This window comes from Neodiprion fabricii, chromosome 6 (assembly GCF_021155785.1).
Source record: "Neodiprion fabricii isolate iyNeoFabr1 chromosome 6, iyNeoFabr1.1, whole genome shotgun sequence".
Taxonomy (NCBI): domain Eukaryota; kingdom Metazoa; phylum Arthropoda; class Insecta; order Hymenoptera; family Diprionidae; genus Neodiprion; species Neodiprion fabricii.
Genome location: NC_060244.1, coordinates 454,048 through 467,624, shown reverse-complemented (window position 1 = coordinate 467,624; position 13,577 = coordinate 454,048). Strand labels below are relative to the sequence as shown.

Below are 13,577 nucleotides of genomic sequence, written 5' to 3'. Positions count from 1 at the left end.
CAGCGCGTCGCTGTCAACAGCCCTGAACGTTAAACTGGTGAATTAGTAAAAAAAAAAAGTGCAATAACAATTTGCTTGTTCGTGATCTAGAGAACTGGGAGGTGAGTGGATGTGTGCCATAAAAATGATGACTTTATTAACCCTCTTGTAATTTGCTGGTACGTTTTTTTTTCCTTGCAAACTTAAAATTTATCGGACTTATTCCACATGTAATCGCTATTTCATGGCGAATATTGATAAATAGTTTTTGCTTCTGCTGATTATAACTAACACGCTTCAGTATTATATTCAGTAAACAAATATTGAAGAATTACAAACATATATATCATCATTGTTCAAAATCCACTGCATCCTAGTGTGAGTTTGCCACGTCAAGCGGGTTGAATTTGGCCAAAAATATACCTCCTTGTTTCTGATTCTCTCATGAATCAATAGCTTTTTACAAATAGTTTTCGTCGGAGTTCCACTTCAAAACTTCAAAATTTTTCAGAGAATGAATCAAGGAACATGCTCGGATTTTTTTCAAAATTTTCAAAGCAGGTTATCATCTTGAAAACCACGTTTAAATAATCTAAATGTTTGAAGTAAATCGAAAATCGTTGATTCTGTAGATTTGAAATAAATGAGATGAAAGCACGATTCAAGAGCTTTAAAATGAGTTTTTGCTGCAATCTGACAGATTGAATCCGTACGACAAAGGGAACCGGAGATATCGACATTTAAACAAGTAGCTTTTGATCCATTCAGGTTAAGCGTAAAGAAAAAAAAAATTGTTCGATCCATCCATTTTGCTCAGAGAATCTGTAAGAAAAATTACGACAATTTATATAATAATTGTCGGATGACAATACCACCTAAGCCCATTAGGGTTGACAATCCTGTTGCCACTGTGTTCAAAATTAACAAAAACTGTATTGTCGCTTATGCTAGCACAATTTTGTCTGAAGTTTTAAGTAATATCGACAAGTTAAACGTGAGGGCGTTGTTACAAATCAGTAACCTATTATCTCATAAACAGATTTGATAAAGCGTAAGAAAAAATCTATAATTACCGTACCTGTTCGCTTATCTATGACTTTTACCTTACCGCAAGACTTCATCAATTTTACACCACTCATAGCACCTGCATGACGTAGTGCTTACCTCACGAGTTTTCTTTAATATGAATTAGGTTATGAGGCGTTCCACGCCGAATCAACCTGGGTCCTCGACCTATTCGATTCCGTCCAATATTTTTCATTATGTTATTTTTCTAATGGCAATCTTGCAAATAAGATTTAATTCGGTTGTAATTTTATAAAATTAAAATTTTGAGGAGAACACCAACCAGCTTGGGGCTTGGACTTGAATGTTTTGATATCTAATACTGGACTTTTAAAATATTTTTCAGATTTTAGAGTTTGGGCCAACGATGTTTTCGTTTCGAAAAATCGGAAATAAACAAGATTTTGTTCACAAAACCTGAAAAAAATCTGAGTAACTTTTATCGTTAGAGTTGAAAGAAGAAAATAAAAAATCTCGAACCAAATAGGAGAGGTCGGGGGTCAGACCTCGGTCGGATTGGCATATGCTGCCTTTTATGTATCTATGAGAGTTGGCTTCTGGATTAATCTTTCGAGTAGTGCGATAATAATCCAGGAAAGAACTGACTCACATCCGACAATGACAAGCTTGAAGATGAGAGCATACAGATCTATTAAAAAAAAAATCACTCCTCAAATAAACAAAATTAAGCGAAGTATCATATTTGTTATCGTTATCTCGCTACATACACATTTTCCTTGTGATAAATTTTCGATCAAACTGTCATGTGTGAGTTTATTATCGTCATCGGCTAACGAAGTCCACCCAGACAATTACAGAACTACTAATCGCTCCCACCACATAATTTATTAGTTACTCTTACTTATAATATCACCAATCACTTAATATTTGGCAGTTGAAGCAGTCGCTCTATAAAATATCAGTTGGAAATTTTCAATCCATTCTCAAAGTGAACATCAAGGTGCTCGTTTAGAACTTTGGTTGTCCAAACAATAATTGTATTTGCATAGTGTTCACAGCAACGGGCCTTACATTATTTTTTATTGCCCTGATGTTCTTAGTCTGAGACCATGGTCGGTGCGGAAAAAACAACGTTTCCTAAGGGGTTCAAATTTGGCGTTGGAACAGCTTCGTATCAAATAGAAGGTGGCTGGAATGAAGAAGGCAAGTGAACTCAATTTTTTGCAGAATAGTCTCTTAGTCGATTTCTTCACGTTCAGTGAGTGACGGTTCAAAACTTCACCTGCTAATCTCAGTCTTGGGATTATTACCCGATAAATTTTGTGAACTTAGGCAAAGGCGAAAATATCTGGGACCGCATGACCCACTCCAAACCCGATACTGTCGAGAAGCGACACAATGGAGACGTCGCTTGTGACTCGTATCACAAATACAAGGATGACATAAAAATGCTGGAAGATCTTGGGGTGCGTATCTGCGCAAAAAACCAGAAATACGTAGCCGAATGCTGTTCAATTAGGAGACTCCATTTGCACAGGTTGATTTTTACCGATTCTCGTTCTCCTGGTCGCGGATCTTGCCAACGGGATTCGCAAACAAGATTAACCCAGACGGAATTCGGTATTATAACAATTTGATAGACGGACTGATTGCTCGAGGAATCGAACCAATGGGAACCATGTTCCACTGGGACCTGCCACAGCCCCTGCAGGAACTCGGAGGCTGGCAAAATGAAGCACTGGTCGACTATTTCACGGATTACGCGAAAGTCTTGTTCGAGAATTTTGGGGACAGGGTGAGTGAGCTGATTTTGATGGTTCCGTGAAGATCCTAATTAAAAGTATTGCATTCTCCAGGTGAAAACTTGGTTCACCTTTAACGAGCCCTGGGTAATCGCAGCACTGAGTCATGGCGGAGTTGGCTTAGCACCAGCGACGCACTCGCCTGGCGTTGGAGTTTATCTCGTCGGCCAAACAATCCTCAAGTCTCACGCGAGAGCTTACCATTTGTACCAGGAAAGCTTCAAGAGTAAGCAGGAAGGTGCGATTACATGCCGGTTGGAAAGTATTTCACAGGATCTATGAAACCTCAGAGACTAATTCACCATGATTGCATGGAACTGATTAGGTCGCCTATCGATGGTCATTCACTGGTTTGGTTACGTGCCGAAAACCGATTCCCCCGAAGACGTTGCGGTTGCCGAAAAGGCGAAGCAGTTCAAATTCGGGTGGTTCGCTCATCCGATTTTCAGCGCAGAAGGTGACTACCCCAAAGTGATGAAGGACGCCATAGCGAAGAAAAGTGCGGAGCAGGGTTTCCCAAGGTCTCGACTTCCGGTACTTGGAAAATATTGGGTCGACTTGATCAGAGGCACCGCTGACTTCATTGCCGTCAACACGTACACTTCGATGCTCGCCGTTCCCAATCCAGATACCACAGAACCAAGCTGGGTTAACGACTGTGGCGTAAAATTAACGAATGATGGCTTGGGTTGGCCGGAATCCGTGTGCTTCTGGCACAAAGTGAGGAAAAACAGTTTGTTGAAAACTGACCTTCCTCGTTTTCCATTGACTCTTTTTTCACCTTTTGCAGGAGAACGCAGTAGAGTTTGGCAACATGTTCCGATGGCTAAGAAACGAGTACGGTGATCGAGAGATAATCGTTACAGAAAATGGTTGGCCAGAGGATGGTTCATCAAAACATGAAGACTGGGAACGTATTCGTTACACGCATCGCTATCTGGAAGAGCTGCTCACAGCTATTCATCGCGACAAGATAAACATCACTGGCTACACCCATTGGAGCCTCATGGACAATTTTGAATGGATCCAGGGATACACGTGAGCTTTTTCACTCTTCCTAGCTGCCTTATTGCTTAAGAGCCTCTGACAGATCCCCGGAGAATTTTCGGTGTTTGGATTGAATAGATAGATACACGGGTTTTGGCTGGAGATAGAACACGATAGCGGCCATTCGCGACCATTGGACAATTCAAGAAACTGTTATTTTTCAGGATGCGGTTCGGATTGTATTACGTCGACTTCGAAGACCCTTGCAGACCACGCACGATAAAAAAATCTGGAGAGTATTACCGTGAGCTGATTTCGAAACGACGACTGCCCGAAAAATTCAACGAGGAGCTTTTCGCCAGCGATAAGAAATTCGCCAAGCGAATAAATCTATGCGTCTCGACACACGGAAAAGAAACTTTCTTCTTATCGTAATCAGCATGATGTTAGATGGGAAACTGCACTTCACGAAAAATGGTAAGCGTGACATGTGTCATCACGTCCAATACGGAATCTAAGTGAAAGAATAAAATTGACTAATGGATGATGAAAAACATTGCAAGAATTTTCTTTACATTATTACTTCACGCAATAACCCGCTATGTTTTAGTAGATTCAAGAAAGTGGACTAATCCGCGAAGAGCTGAAGAGCCGAAAAGAAACCAACAGCGGTAAAGTTGTGCCGCCGTGGTCCATTCAGCTCTCCAGAGAAATCTCTCTAATGCTTTGTATTCCTCCGGCATTCCTTCCACCCCGGCTTAAACACTTACTGCCGAGCCGCATATGATGTATAATTCATTGACCCGCGACTTGGAATATGCTCCGAGTTCACTATCTACGGTGAACATAAAATATCAAGGGAAAAAACACCCTCATCAACTCTGGAATTCCGCGGATGATTCCTGCAGCGATATTGTTCAGTTTTGTGTTCGGCGTTACAGACAGAGATAGCGTGTAAGTGAATCCCGACATTTGAAATGACCTTTAAAACTTGTCGAACTCTCGAGGTTAGTGTATTTTCGATTATGGTTAGTCCAAGGAATTATTTTCAATAAATTTCTGAGACGAGATGTAGCGGTCGCTGGAAGCTTACGCCGCAGTGTGATGATTGGATAAAAGTGATGCATCGATTGGTGTACGTGACTGTGAAAATATGGGCACAGATCGGTGTGGGTATCGCTTGATATTTCCTGCGGGTTGGGCCTGATTCGATTTAACGTCTTCTCCAAAGTTCATTACGGTCGTTGAAAATATAAAAGAAAAGAGTACGCGGCCAACGACAATGCCATTAGAAATCCAGCGGTAACTTGATTATTGTGCTCTGTACAAACGAAACCACCACTCAGAGTTACTCGGACGTTGACGACTTTTCCAAACCAGCAAGAATGACGAAGCTAATCAAATTGATAAGCATGTCCAGTTATTGATTGATGAGCCAGCCGCTGAACAGCGAATCGACAAATCGGACACTCGGAAATTGTTTTCGTTCGATCATTTTTCTTTGATGTTTTTTTCTGGAAAATTTTATGGTTACGTGAAATCACAGGACTGCAGCCGGTGATGATTAAAACTGGTCTATATATGTATATTCTCTGCTGTGGCGATAGTTTAGATGAAAGCATCGAGGCTTACTTGTTTCTGATTTTTTACACGAACTTCAGTATATTCTTTTACTCCCCGCGGGATTCCAGTAAGCAATTTGCCCGCAAATTTTAGCGAAGCCACGGAAAGGTGCGGGATTTACTTTTATCACTCTCCGCGGGTTTCGCAATATCTACCAGCTATTACTCGGCAGTCTCCTCCCGAGTCTTCGTGTACACATATATCTGTGCTAGTACATAACGCCACATTTTCGCCGCCGCGCAGCCTCTGTCCACCTTCTAGCATCAGCCATCTTTTAAAACAACCCCCGTCGCCCCCCCGTCAGTAAATCAGATTCAGGCACGAATTCAACGAAGTTTCTAATTTGAATGTGACAATATTAGCACACAGGTATGAGCATGAAAACCTAAGTTACCTTAGCTTGGCCATTGTCTAAAAATCAAGTAAAATTTTTAGGGCCGGGGGGGGGGGGGGGCAAAAATCTTCGAGCACAACCTTATGTAATTTATGGCCCCTTGCGATTGGGTGTAGCTTTTGTTCACCCTTCGGAGAGTTTCGTCACTCTTCAAATCATCGTTGATCAACGCATTCTTTCCACCATCTGAAGCTGTCGTCGAATTCAGGCACTGCGATCGGTCTCAATACCCAAATCGAAAATTAGTTTCGACCACGGAAAATTGTGATAATTTATTTTGTTCCTCCGCACTTCGATATTTCGTGTGATGGGACCTTGCATCATTTGCATACTAATCGGTAAGCTGCAGTATTACCCGCGTTTCGCACACCTCACAAAATTATGAGGTTGCAATTTTGCAAAATTCATAACCCCGGAAACCGCGCCCCGGAAAACAAGAATCCATCGGAATCCTCAGAGCAAGCGAAAGAAAAAGGTGAGTAGAGAAGGGTCCCGATGGCCATACGGCCGTTCTGTAGTAATAGTTGCGGCAATGTGCTTCCAGCGAGAAGTTCGCGTGGCAGCTACGAGCCACCGCTTAATCGAGAGGAAAGTTAGCGAGGGGCAATTATACGACATCGCGATCGTTTACGTCCGAAACAAGGCGAGTATTATTTATAGATTTCGTGGTCCGATAAGAAATGGTATTGAGCATCAAATACGTTTCTCCTTTATGCGAGCAACTCGCAACCCTGGAATGGAACTCTAATATCGTAACCAAACATCCCCCTTTGCCCTTTATCAATTTGCTGTAAGTTATAATCCTGATCGTTGTATTGTGATTGCATGTTGGTCTGTAGTAAACGTTTTTCGTTATCGTCGTAACATGTAATACAATTCATCTCTTTCTTAAAGAAATGAGCAGAAAGAAATGGATTCACGTAATTAACCTCGAAATGTTCCAACACACGGATCACATCGAATCTACTTAATCTTCAATGATGACCCAACTAATTAGGATTTATTTACTTTTAATTCAAGTCCCGTCAAGAATCAAAAGATTCAGTACCAGAGAATTTTATTTTATTTATTTTTGAAGCAATATCGAGTCACCGCAAGGTTCCTATTATATTATATCTATTGTGCAGAGCTGTACGATTCATACTGATTGTAGACTTTAACGATCCTTGTCGTCCATAGAGAGAATATCCAATACTCATTGCATGGTCTGGGGTCAAGAAACTTTGTCTCGATACGACGAGCCTGATATCCTGAACAATACAAGAGGAAAACATGGTGTCTGAGTACACAGTTGATAAGTACGTAAATAAAATTGTATCCATTCGATTAACTGACGCTATCTGCCAATTGCCTGTCATTGGCGTATGTTCAAGATTATATTACCGAAATTCATTGCCAGTTAAAGTAGTCCGGTTTCTTAATAATATCCACCAACTTGCTTACGATAAAACGTGATTAACATTTATCTAACAGCACCTTTGGCTTGGCCTCTAGACTTTCACGCATGCGAAACTACAAAGTCAGATAGCGTAGTATGACTACTTAATTCCGAAGACGAATACAGATGTATCCTATAATAAATTGTCATATCGCAATAATAAAATACCAGAAATGTGTTTCGGCTATATATTTACTCATACTTCTGTTACGATACGAAGCTGTTGGAGAATTTTGTATCTGTCAGTCAAATGCGGTTTATGGATGTTTGATAATACCATTTCGATACCGAAGAGAAAGTATACCTGAATTACCGCAAGTTTTGCGTTAGAAATGAAAGTAAACAAGGTATGCACGTACATTAGACCGGTACAATAAAGTCAAATATTGTTTTTTTTCTGAAAGTCACCCGTTTCATGGTTGTAGGAAGAAAGAATAAGAGGCCTGTGAAAATTTCAGTCTTTAACTTTGACACTCGATGGTTCTTGAACACCATTTTTTATTTTATAATTGGTTAATACATGAAAATAGTTTTAATTTCATTCCGAATTTTGTAGCTCAGTAACGCGGCAATATATACACATTTTTGTAGGGAATTCAACGCTCTACAAAAAAGGTCACTTATCATTTTTTGATAACCCAACTCTTCCTAAGGTTATTCAAGATTGAGGTTGAAATCATGTAAAAATTCGCTCTTTTCGAGATTAATTGCGAAAATACTAGACTCATCACAAGATTATGTGGGTTTCTTTCGTAAAGCATTTCAACCACTATAAAATCGTGTCATTCAATTAATTCTCAACTTGAGCAGATTCATTCTTAGCTAAAACAACGGTGCTTCCAAAGTGGAATTACATCTAATACATTTTATTACTTGTAGTAATTGCAAAATAAATTTGCTCAAGTTGAAAATGAATTGAATGTCATGATTTCATAGTGGTAGGCACATAGTCTACGAATCGTGATGAACTTAAATATCCGCATTGTTTTGACGCGAAAAACATGCTGTGAAATTATTTCCATTTTTTTTTCCTGTCCAGTGATGGCGATTTCCACGCACTGATAACAACGGTTAGCAGCTTGTGCGAGACGTAGCAAATGAGAATTAAAACTACGGTGGTTCCAACCGAAATGAAAACAATTAGATCCATGTCCTGTCGACGGTACCACGGATCGTCAGCTGTGATGGAGTGCAAATGCGAGGTTCCTTTATGACGAAGTACTTGCTCCGTCCACCAGATGGCATTTTCCAGCAGATGTTGTGAATTTTCTTTCAACAGAGTGCTCAGCTTTACCATTTCATCCTTGTACCTGAAAGTTGACAATTACGAGGAAGTATACAGTGAAGTAATCACCGATGAGACTGACGCAATGTGCATAATTAATTGTATGTATACCTCTTGTTGGATGCTACAGTTCTAATCGCTTCTTCGATCTCATTTCTGTTCATCGTGCGGAGCTCCAATTTCTTCCCGACTCCAAGTGACACCATTTTGTCAATCTGCATTCTCTGGTCGCCCCAAGTTGGTATTCCAACAACGGGAACTCCATGAGACACGGTCTCCTCGGTGCTTTGGAGACCTCCTTGGTACACGAAGACTTTCAGATTCGGATGGGCTGCAAACAAGGTATGAAAGAGACCCACCTCGTTCTTATGTTCTCATTTATACCGATCATCTCGTCGCGACAGCTGTGCTCATGTTGTTTCTATAGTGACTCATCGCATAATCAAATGATAAACAATTCCGTTAACGCGCAGAATCAATCATTGTGCCGCACAATTATTTGTATTGTGACTGCAAGCCCGTATTTTCTGTTGTTGTGCATTTATCGTGATATTTCAAGTGCGGTGCAATGTTAATCAACGGATATTCTGAATTCGAATGAAACTTATTCCTAGATCAATAAGAGCCATTCGTGGCCGTAAATCAACTAAAGAAATACCCAGAACAGCCTGTTGCGGTGTCCATTTCAAGATGTGAACGTTTTTCGGCTTGTCCGGAAGAACATCGTTCTCAAATTTCCACAACACTTCGTACGGCAGCTTAGAGAATGCTGCCACCAACTCATTCCGCGTCTCATTCGACAGCATGCTGCTTTTCATGTTCGACCCAAGACTCATGTAAATAAACCCTTGCGTAGCCCCGTCCAAGATTTTTTTGATGTCCTATAAAACCGGCAATGCAACTCAATCAGATCTCTGAGAGTCATCGCGGTTCGACACGAATCGAATGGAATTGTTTCGGAATTATTTCATGCGATTGAATAGCTTGAACTGTTTGCGAAAATACCTTGGGTAAAGGTTTGCTTGGTGGAGAAACGTGAAAGCCGGCGATTTCAACAATTTTTCGAACCTCCGGCCTCGAGAAGGATATGGGTGTCTGTTGATTGGCGAAAACGAGACTGACATTTTTCTCCAATTCCTCGAGATCGGGAATATCTTCGCCAAAGTATTTTCGTGCAATTGCCGCTTGCTCCGTTACGTGATTGTTTTTATAATAGTGGAGAAATCTCCAGAAGCTGACGAAATTTCCCAACCTGTCCCAAAACGTCAGTGGTGAGGATTTCGAGTAGAGTTCCCAATTTGATGGATGCGACGTCATAATGGGATTGCCCAGCACGTACTGAACGTTCATCGTCAGTCCCATGGGTGACAATCCTTCAACAAATAAATGCGAATGTTGCTCCAGAATTTGAAATGAAAAATTGAATTGAACTCTCGAACGAATCAACTCACCGATAACCGGTGCATCGAATCTTTTACCCAGTACGAAGAGAGCAGGCCAGTATAACATCTCTAGTAGTACCATGTCAAAATTTTCGTTACTACCGGCTGTATATATCTTTCTGAACTCCGGATGCTGGAGAATTTGATCGGTTTGTAAATTCGCCATGCCGCTCAATTTGTAAAACGAGCCAAACCAATCCTTCACGTCTAGAACCGTGATGTAATTCGATTTGTAAAGAAAACTGATGTCAATTTCCGTGTAGTTTTTTAAAGTTGGATCATTCATGGGATCCGAGGTTACAAAGATAATTTCGTGCCCCCGTTTGTTCAAGGCCAAGGTAAAGCTGCGAAACACGACTTGATGACTGATTGAAGCTCGCGGGCAGATGCACAATATTCTGTAGCAATCTATGAACTCTACCGCACAGTTTAAAATACATATTATGGCAGCAACAATTGTACGCCGTGCAACCATCGTTCACTCGCAACTGTGACAGTAAAACTGAGCAATTTAACAGAAATACTTACGTGTTGTACTTGGTGACGATGTTTCACCGCAACCACATTATCGGCTGGTTTTCCAAATAGAACCTATTTTAATAAGCTACATTCTTTAGATAAACTGGTAATTCTTTTAACTCCACTCGTAAAATGATTTGTAAATTTGTACAGCAGTTGAGGAAATATTTGTTGTAGAGTTTATATTAATAAATAAAATTCTGAATCGTTTCAACTTATCGTCAGTGCCAAAATTTTCACGGCAATTCATAGATACAGAAATATTCCCGAATCATATCACGGCCGTGAGTACCTTGATTTTTAAAAAGACTGGTTTTTCATTGCCAGTAGTTTCGAGTCTTCAATAACTATAAAACAACAGTATTTACGTACACACGTCAATTATGTTAGCGCAAATAAGTCTCGTGATGTTTTTAATTACCAGCGGTGTTAGTTTATGTTTCCCGCGACGACCTGTTCTTGAACGTCATGAAAACGTAAGAAGAAACGGAAAATATTTACAAAACTCGATTTCAGACTCAATGTGAATATTATCTGCAAACGTAAGTTATATTCATTCAAAGCATAATAATTAACGCTACGAAAAGCTGTAAGTGATTCAGCAAAACTATAAGCGAGCTAGCCCGGCAATTATCCTCTTATCGTAGAGAAACAGGTATGCGATACGTTTAAGTTTAAATATTATGCCACTAATTTCATTTTGTACATATTGTGTACAATTTGCTTTTGTATATGTACTAACGGATAAGGTACAGTCATCTAGGTTATTACATCTAAGATTCCGAGTGGTTTGTTAAATAATATGTCGTTGCGTAACTTCAGTCAAACACTGAGTTACGCAAATAGAAAAAACAGTCAATTTCGCTTTGCCTTATCGAGTGGCGAATACGTCAACGCGTTGATAGTGAATATCAAGGACTTGTAGGAAATTAGTAATATTGTGACGAAAGTTATCACAGATGTAGCAGAAAGGAAGGCAACTATATCCATGTCCTGACGCTGGTACCATGGTTCATCAGCTGTTGCAGATTGTAAGTATGGAGCACCTCTGTGACGTATCACGTGCTCCGTCCACCAAACAGCGTTCTCAAGTGAGTCCCTTGGCTTGTCTTTGAGCAGCGACCGCAAGTCAAGCATCTTTTTCTTGTACCTGAAACATGGACGAGAATCGGCTTGTATATTTGAGGCATGTACCAAGAATTTACGATAGAGGCAAGATATATTACTCGTCGTCGAGTGCAACGGTGAGTATAGCTTCCTCCAGATCATCCCTGTTGACAGCAGTTATCTCCAGTTTTCTGGCAACGCCGAGAGACACCATTTTATTAACAATCGCATCCTGGTCACCTATAACTGGAAACCCAACCAACGGAACAGCGTGCTGGATCGCTTCTTCTGTGCTTTGAAGTCCTCCTTGATAGATGAAAACTTTGAGATTCGGGTGAGCTGAATTAATATAAGAGAAAAATCATTTTTTTTTCCATACTTGGGGTTAAATTTCTTTAAGCAAGAATTTATTTTTATCCGTATCGCTCTTATCAAACTGTATACGTATGTATGGACCGGTACCTAAAATCGCCTGTTGAGGAGCCCATTTCAAAATCATCACGTTATCCGGCTTGTCTGGAAAATTGTCATCTTCGAACTTCCAGATGACTTTGAAGGGTAACTTTGAAAAGGCAGCTACAAATTCACTTCTGGTTTCCGCAGACAACGTAATGCTTTTGACATTCGTTCCCAGACTCATGTATACGAATCCCTGTGTAGCTCTGTCCAAGACGTTCTGAAGATCCTATTTTCGAAGGTACGACCATATCATAAATCAACCGAATCTATTTCATTCTGATGGCAAACTATACCGAAAATCATGTAATAATTTGACAAAAACCTGCGGCAATGGTTTTTTATGCTTTGAAATGTGAAAACCATTAATTTCGATTATTTTCGGAACATTTGGCTTGGCGTAGGAAATGGGCCCCACTTGATTAACGAAAATTAAACTGATATTCTTCTCAATCTCATACAGGCTCGGAATGTCGTCTCCGAAATATTTCCTCGCTATTTCTTCTTGTCCAGGCATGAAATAAGTCCTAAAGACGTATATCGTTGACCAGATCTTACAAAAGTTCTTTAATCTCTGCCAAAATGTCAACGGATTGTTAATATTTTCTTGGAGTTCCCAATTCGCCGGATGCGAAGGTATTATGGTATTGCCTATCCCATATTGAGTGTTTGTCGATAATACCAAAGATGATATACCTGATTGGAATCCCGAAAGAATTTTTATCACACAATCCAAGTATAAGTGTAAATTTATTACAAACTAGAGAAAATACAGGTGTGGGTTAAAATACTCACCTATCATCGGAGCGTCAAATCGATCAGCTAAAGGTAACAAAGCGAACGAAAAGAGCTGTTCCATTATAACTAGGTCAAACTTTTCGTCACTATCTCGCTCGTACAAGCGCCTCAGTTCTGGGTAAGTAAGAATTTTTTCAGTTCCGAGGTTCATGTATGACGACAAAGTGCTCATCTGTGTCAACGAAGGTGGTGATCTACGATATTCGATCATATTCCTACCAAACCGCTCATGCATTTCATACATGAAACCGATATCAATCTCGGTATAGTTTTTCAAGCTTGGATCGTTAACAGGATCTGTAGTGACAATTACCAGCTCGTGGCCTCGTTTATTCAGTTCCAAAGTAAGTCCGCGAAATACCACCTGATGGCTGAATGAAGGAGTTGGAAATACCCCCAGGATTCTTGCACAATTTCCATAATTCAACGGACCTACGACTGCTAAAGTCAGAATAGTGGAAACAAAATACCGCGACAACATTGTGCACTTTTGTTCGAACTCAGTTTTCACCGCAAGAGATCATACTGAAAAGCTTCCAATACATGGCAACTTGACGCGACACCTTTCTGACGAACTGTTTGTATCAGTGGCCAAGAATGTTCATTCTCTGGGTCTTCGATCTAATCTCTTTAAGCATGAACGACGCGGTGGAAGGGATATCGACAGTGAATTTTCGTTACAACGGATTATCAACGAGCACCGAATACCCCAGATCCACCA

The 13,577-nt window shown here is 40.4% G+C and overlaps 3 protein-coding genes across 8 annotated transcripts; 1 reads left to right on the top strand and 2 right to left on the bottom strand.

Moving 5' to 3' along the window:
- Positions 1 to 2: 2 nt before the first annotated feature.
- Positions 3 to 4,909, top strand: LOC124184587 (myrosinase 1-like). Of its 5 annotated transcripts, none has more exons than XM_046574471.1 (8): positions 3 to 101; positions 2,106 to 2,208; positions 2,338 to 2,471; positions 2,543 to 2,800; positions 2,862 to 3,045; positions 3,133 to 3,527; positions 3,598 to 3,845; positions 4,019 to 4,350. In XM_046574471.1, the coding sequence occupies exons 2-8, from the start codon at positions 2,115 to 2,117 to the stop codon at positions 4,227 to 4,229; spliced, it is 1,524 nt and encodes a 507-aa protein (XP_046430427.1). In that variant the 5' UTR covers positions 3 to 101; positions 2,106 to 2,114; the 3' UTR covers positions 4,230 to 4,350. The 5 variants fall into 5 exon arrangements, with proteins under 5 accessions (XP_046430427.1, XP_046430428.1, XP_046430429.1 ...); XM_046574472.1 differs by lacking the exon at positions 3 to 101 and adding an exon at positions 4,408 to 4,909 and having other exon boundaries at positions 1,869 to 2,208; positions 4,019 to 4,271; XM_046574473.1 differs by lacking the exon at positions 3 to 101 and adding an exon at positions 4,405 to 4,909 and having other exon boundaries at positions 1,869 to 2,208; positions 4,019 to 4,271.
- A 2,800-nt stretch (positions 4,910 to 7,709) lies between these two features.
- LOC124184697 (UDP-glucosyltransferase 2-like) lies at positions 7,710 to 10,489 on the bottom strand. The gene is made up of 5 exons (XM_046574700.1): positions 9,986 to 10,489; positions 9,540 to 9,907; positions 9,193 to 9,415; positions 8,646 to 8,865; positions 7,710 to 8,559 (listed from the first exon to the last, which is right to left on the bottom strand). Exons 1-5 carry the CDS (start codon positions 10,449 to 10,451, stop codon positions 8,262 to 8,264), a joined length of 1,575 nt encoding a protein of 524 aa, XP_046430656.1. The 5' UTR covers positions 10,452 to 10,489; the 3' UTR covers positions 7,710 to 8,261.
- A 673-nt stretch (positions 10,490 to 11,162) lies between these two features.
- On the bottom strand, positions 11,163 to 13,577 carry LOC124184695 (UDP-glycosyltransferase UGT5-like). Of its 2 annotated transcripts, none has more exons than XM_046574699.1 (5): positions 12,854 to 13,577; positions 12,384 to 12,754; positions 12,065 to 12,287; positions 11,722 to 11,908; positions 11,163 to 11,645 (listed from the first exon to the last, which is right to left on the bottom strand). In XM_046574699.1, the coding sequence occupies exons 1-5, from the start codon at positions 13,335 to 13,337 to the stop codon at positions 11,351 to 11,353; spliced, it is 1,560 nt and encodes a 519-aa protein (XP_046430655.1). In that variant the 5' UTR covers positions 13,338 to 13,577; the 3' UTR covers positions 11,163 to 11,350. The 2 variants fall into 2 exon arrangements, with proteins under 2 accessions (XP_046430655.1, XP_046430654.1); XM_046574698.1 differs by having other exon boundaries at positions 11,722 to 11,941; positions 12,854 to 13,574.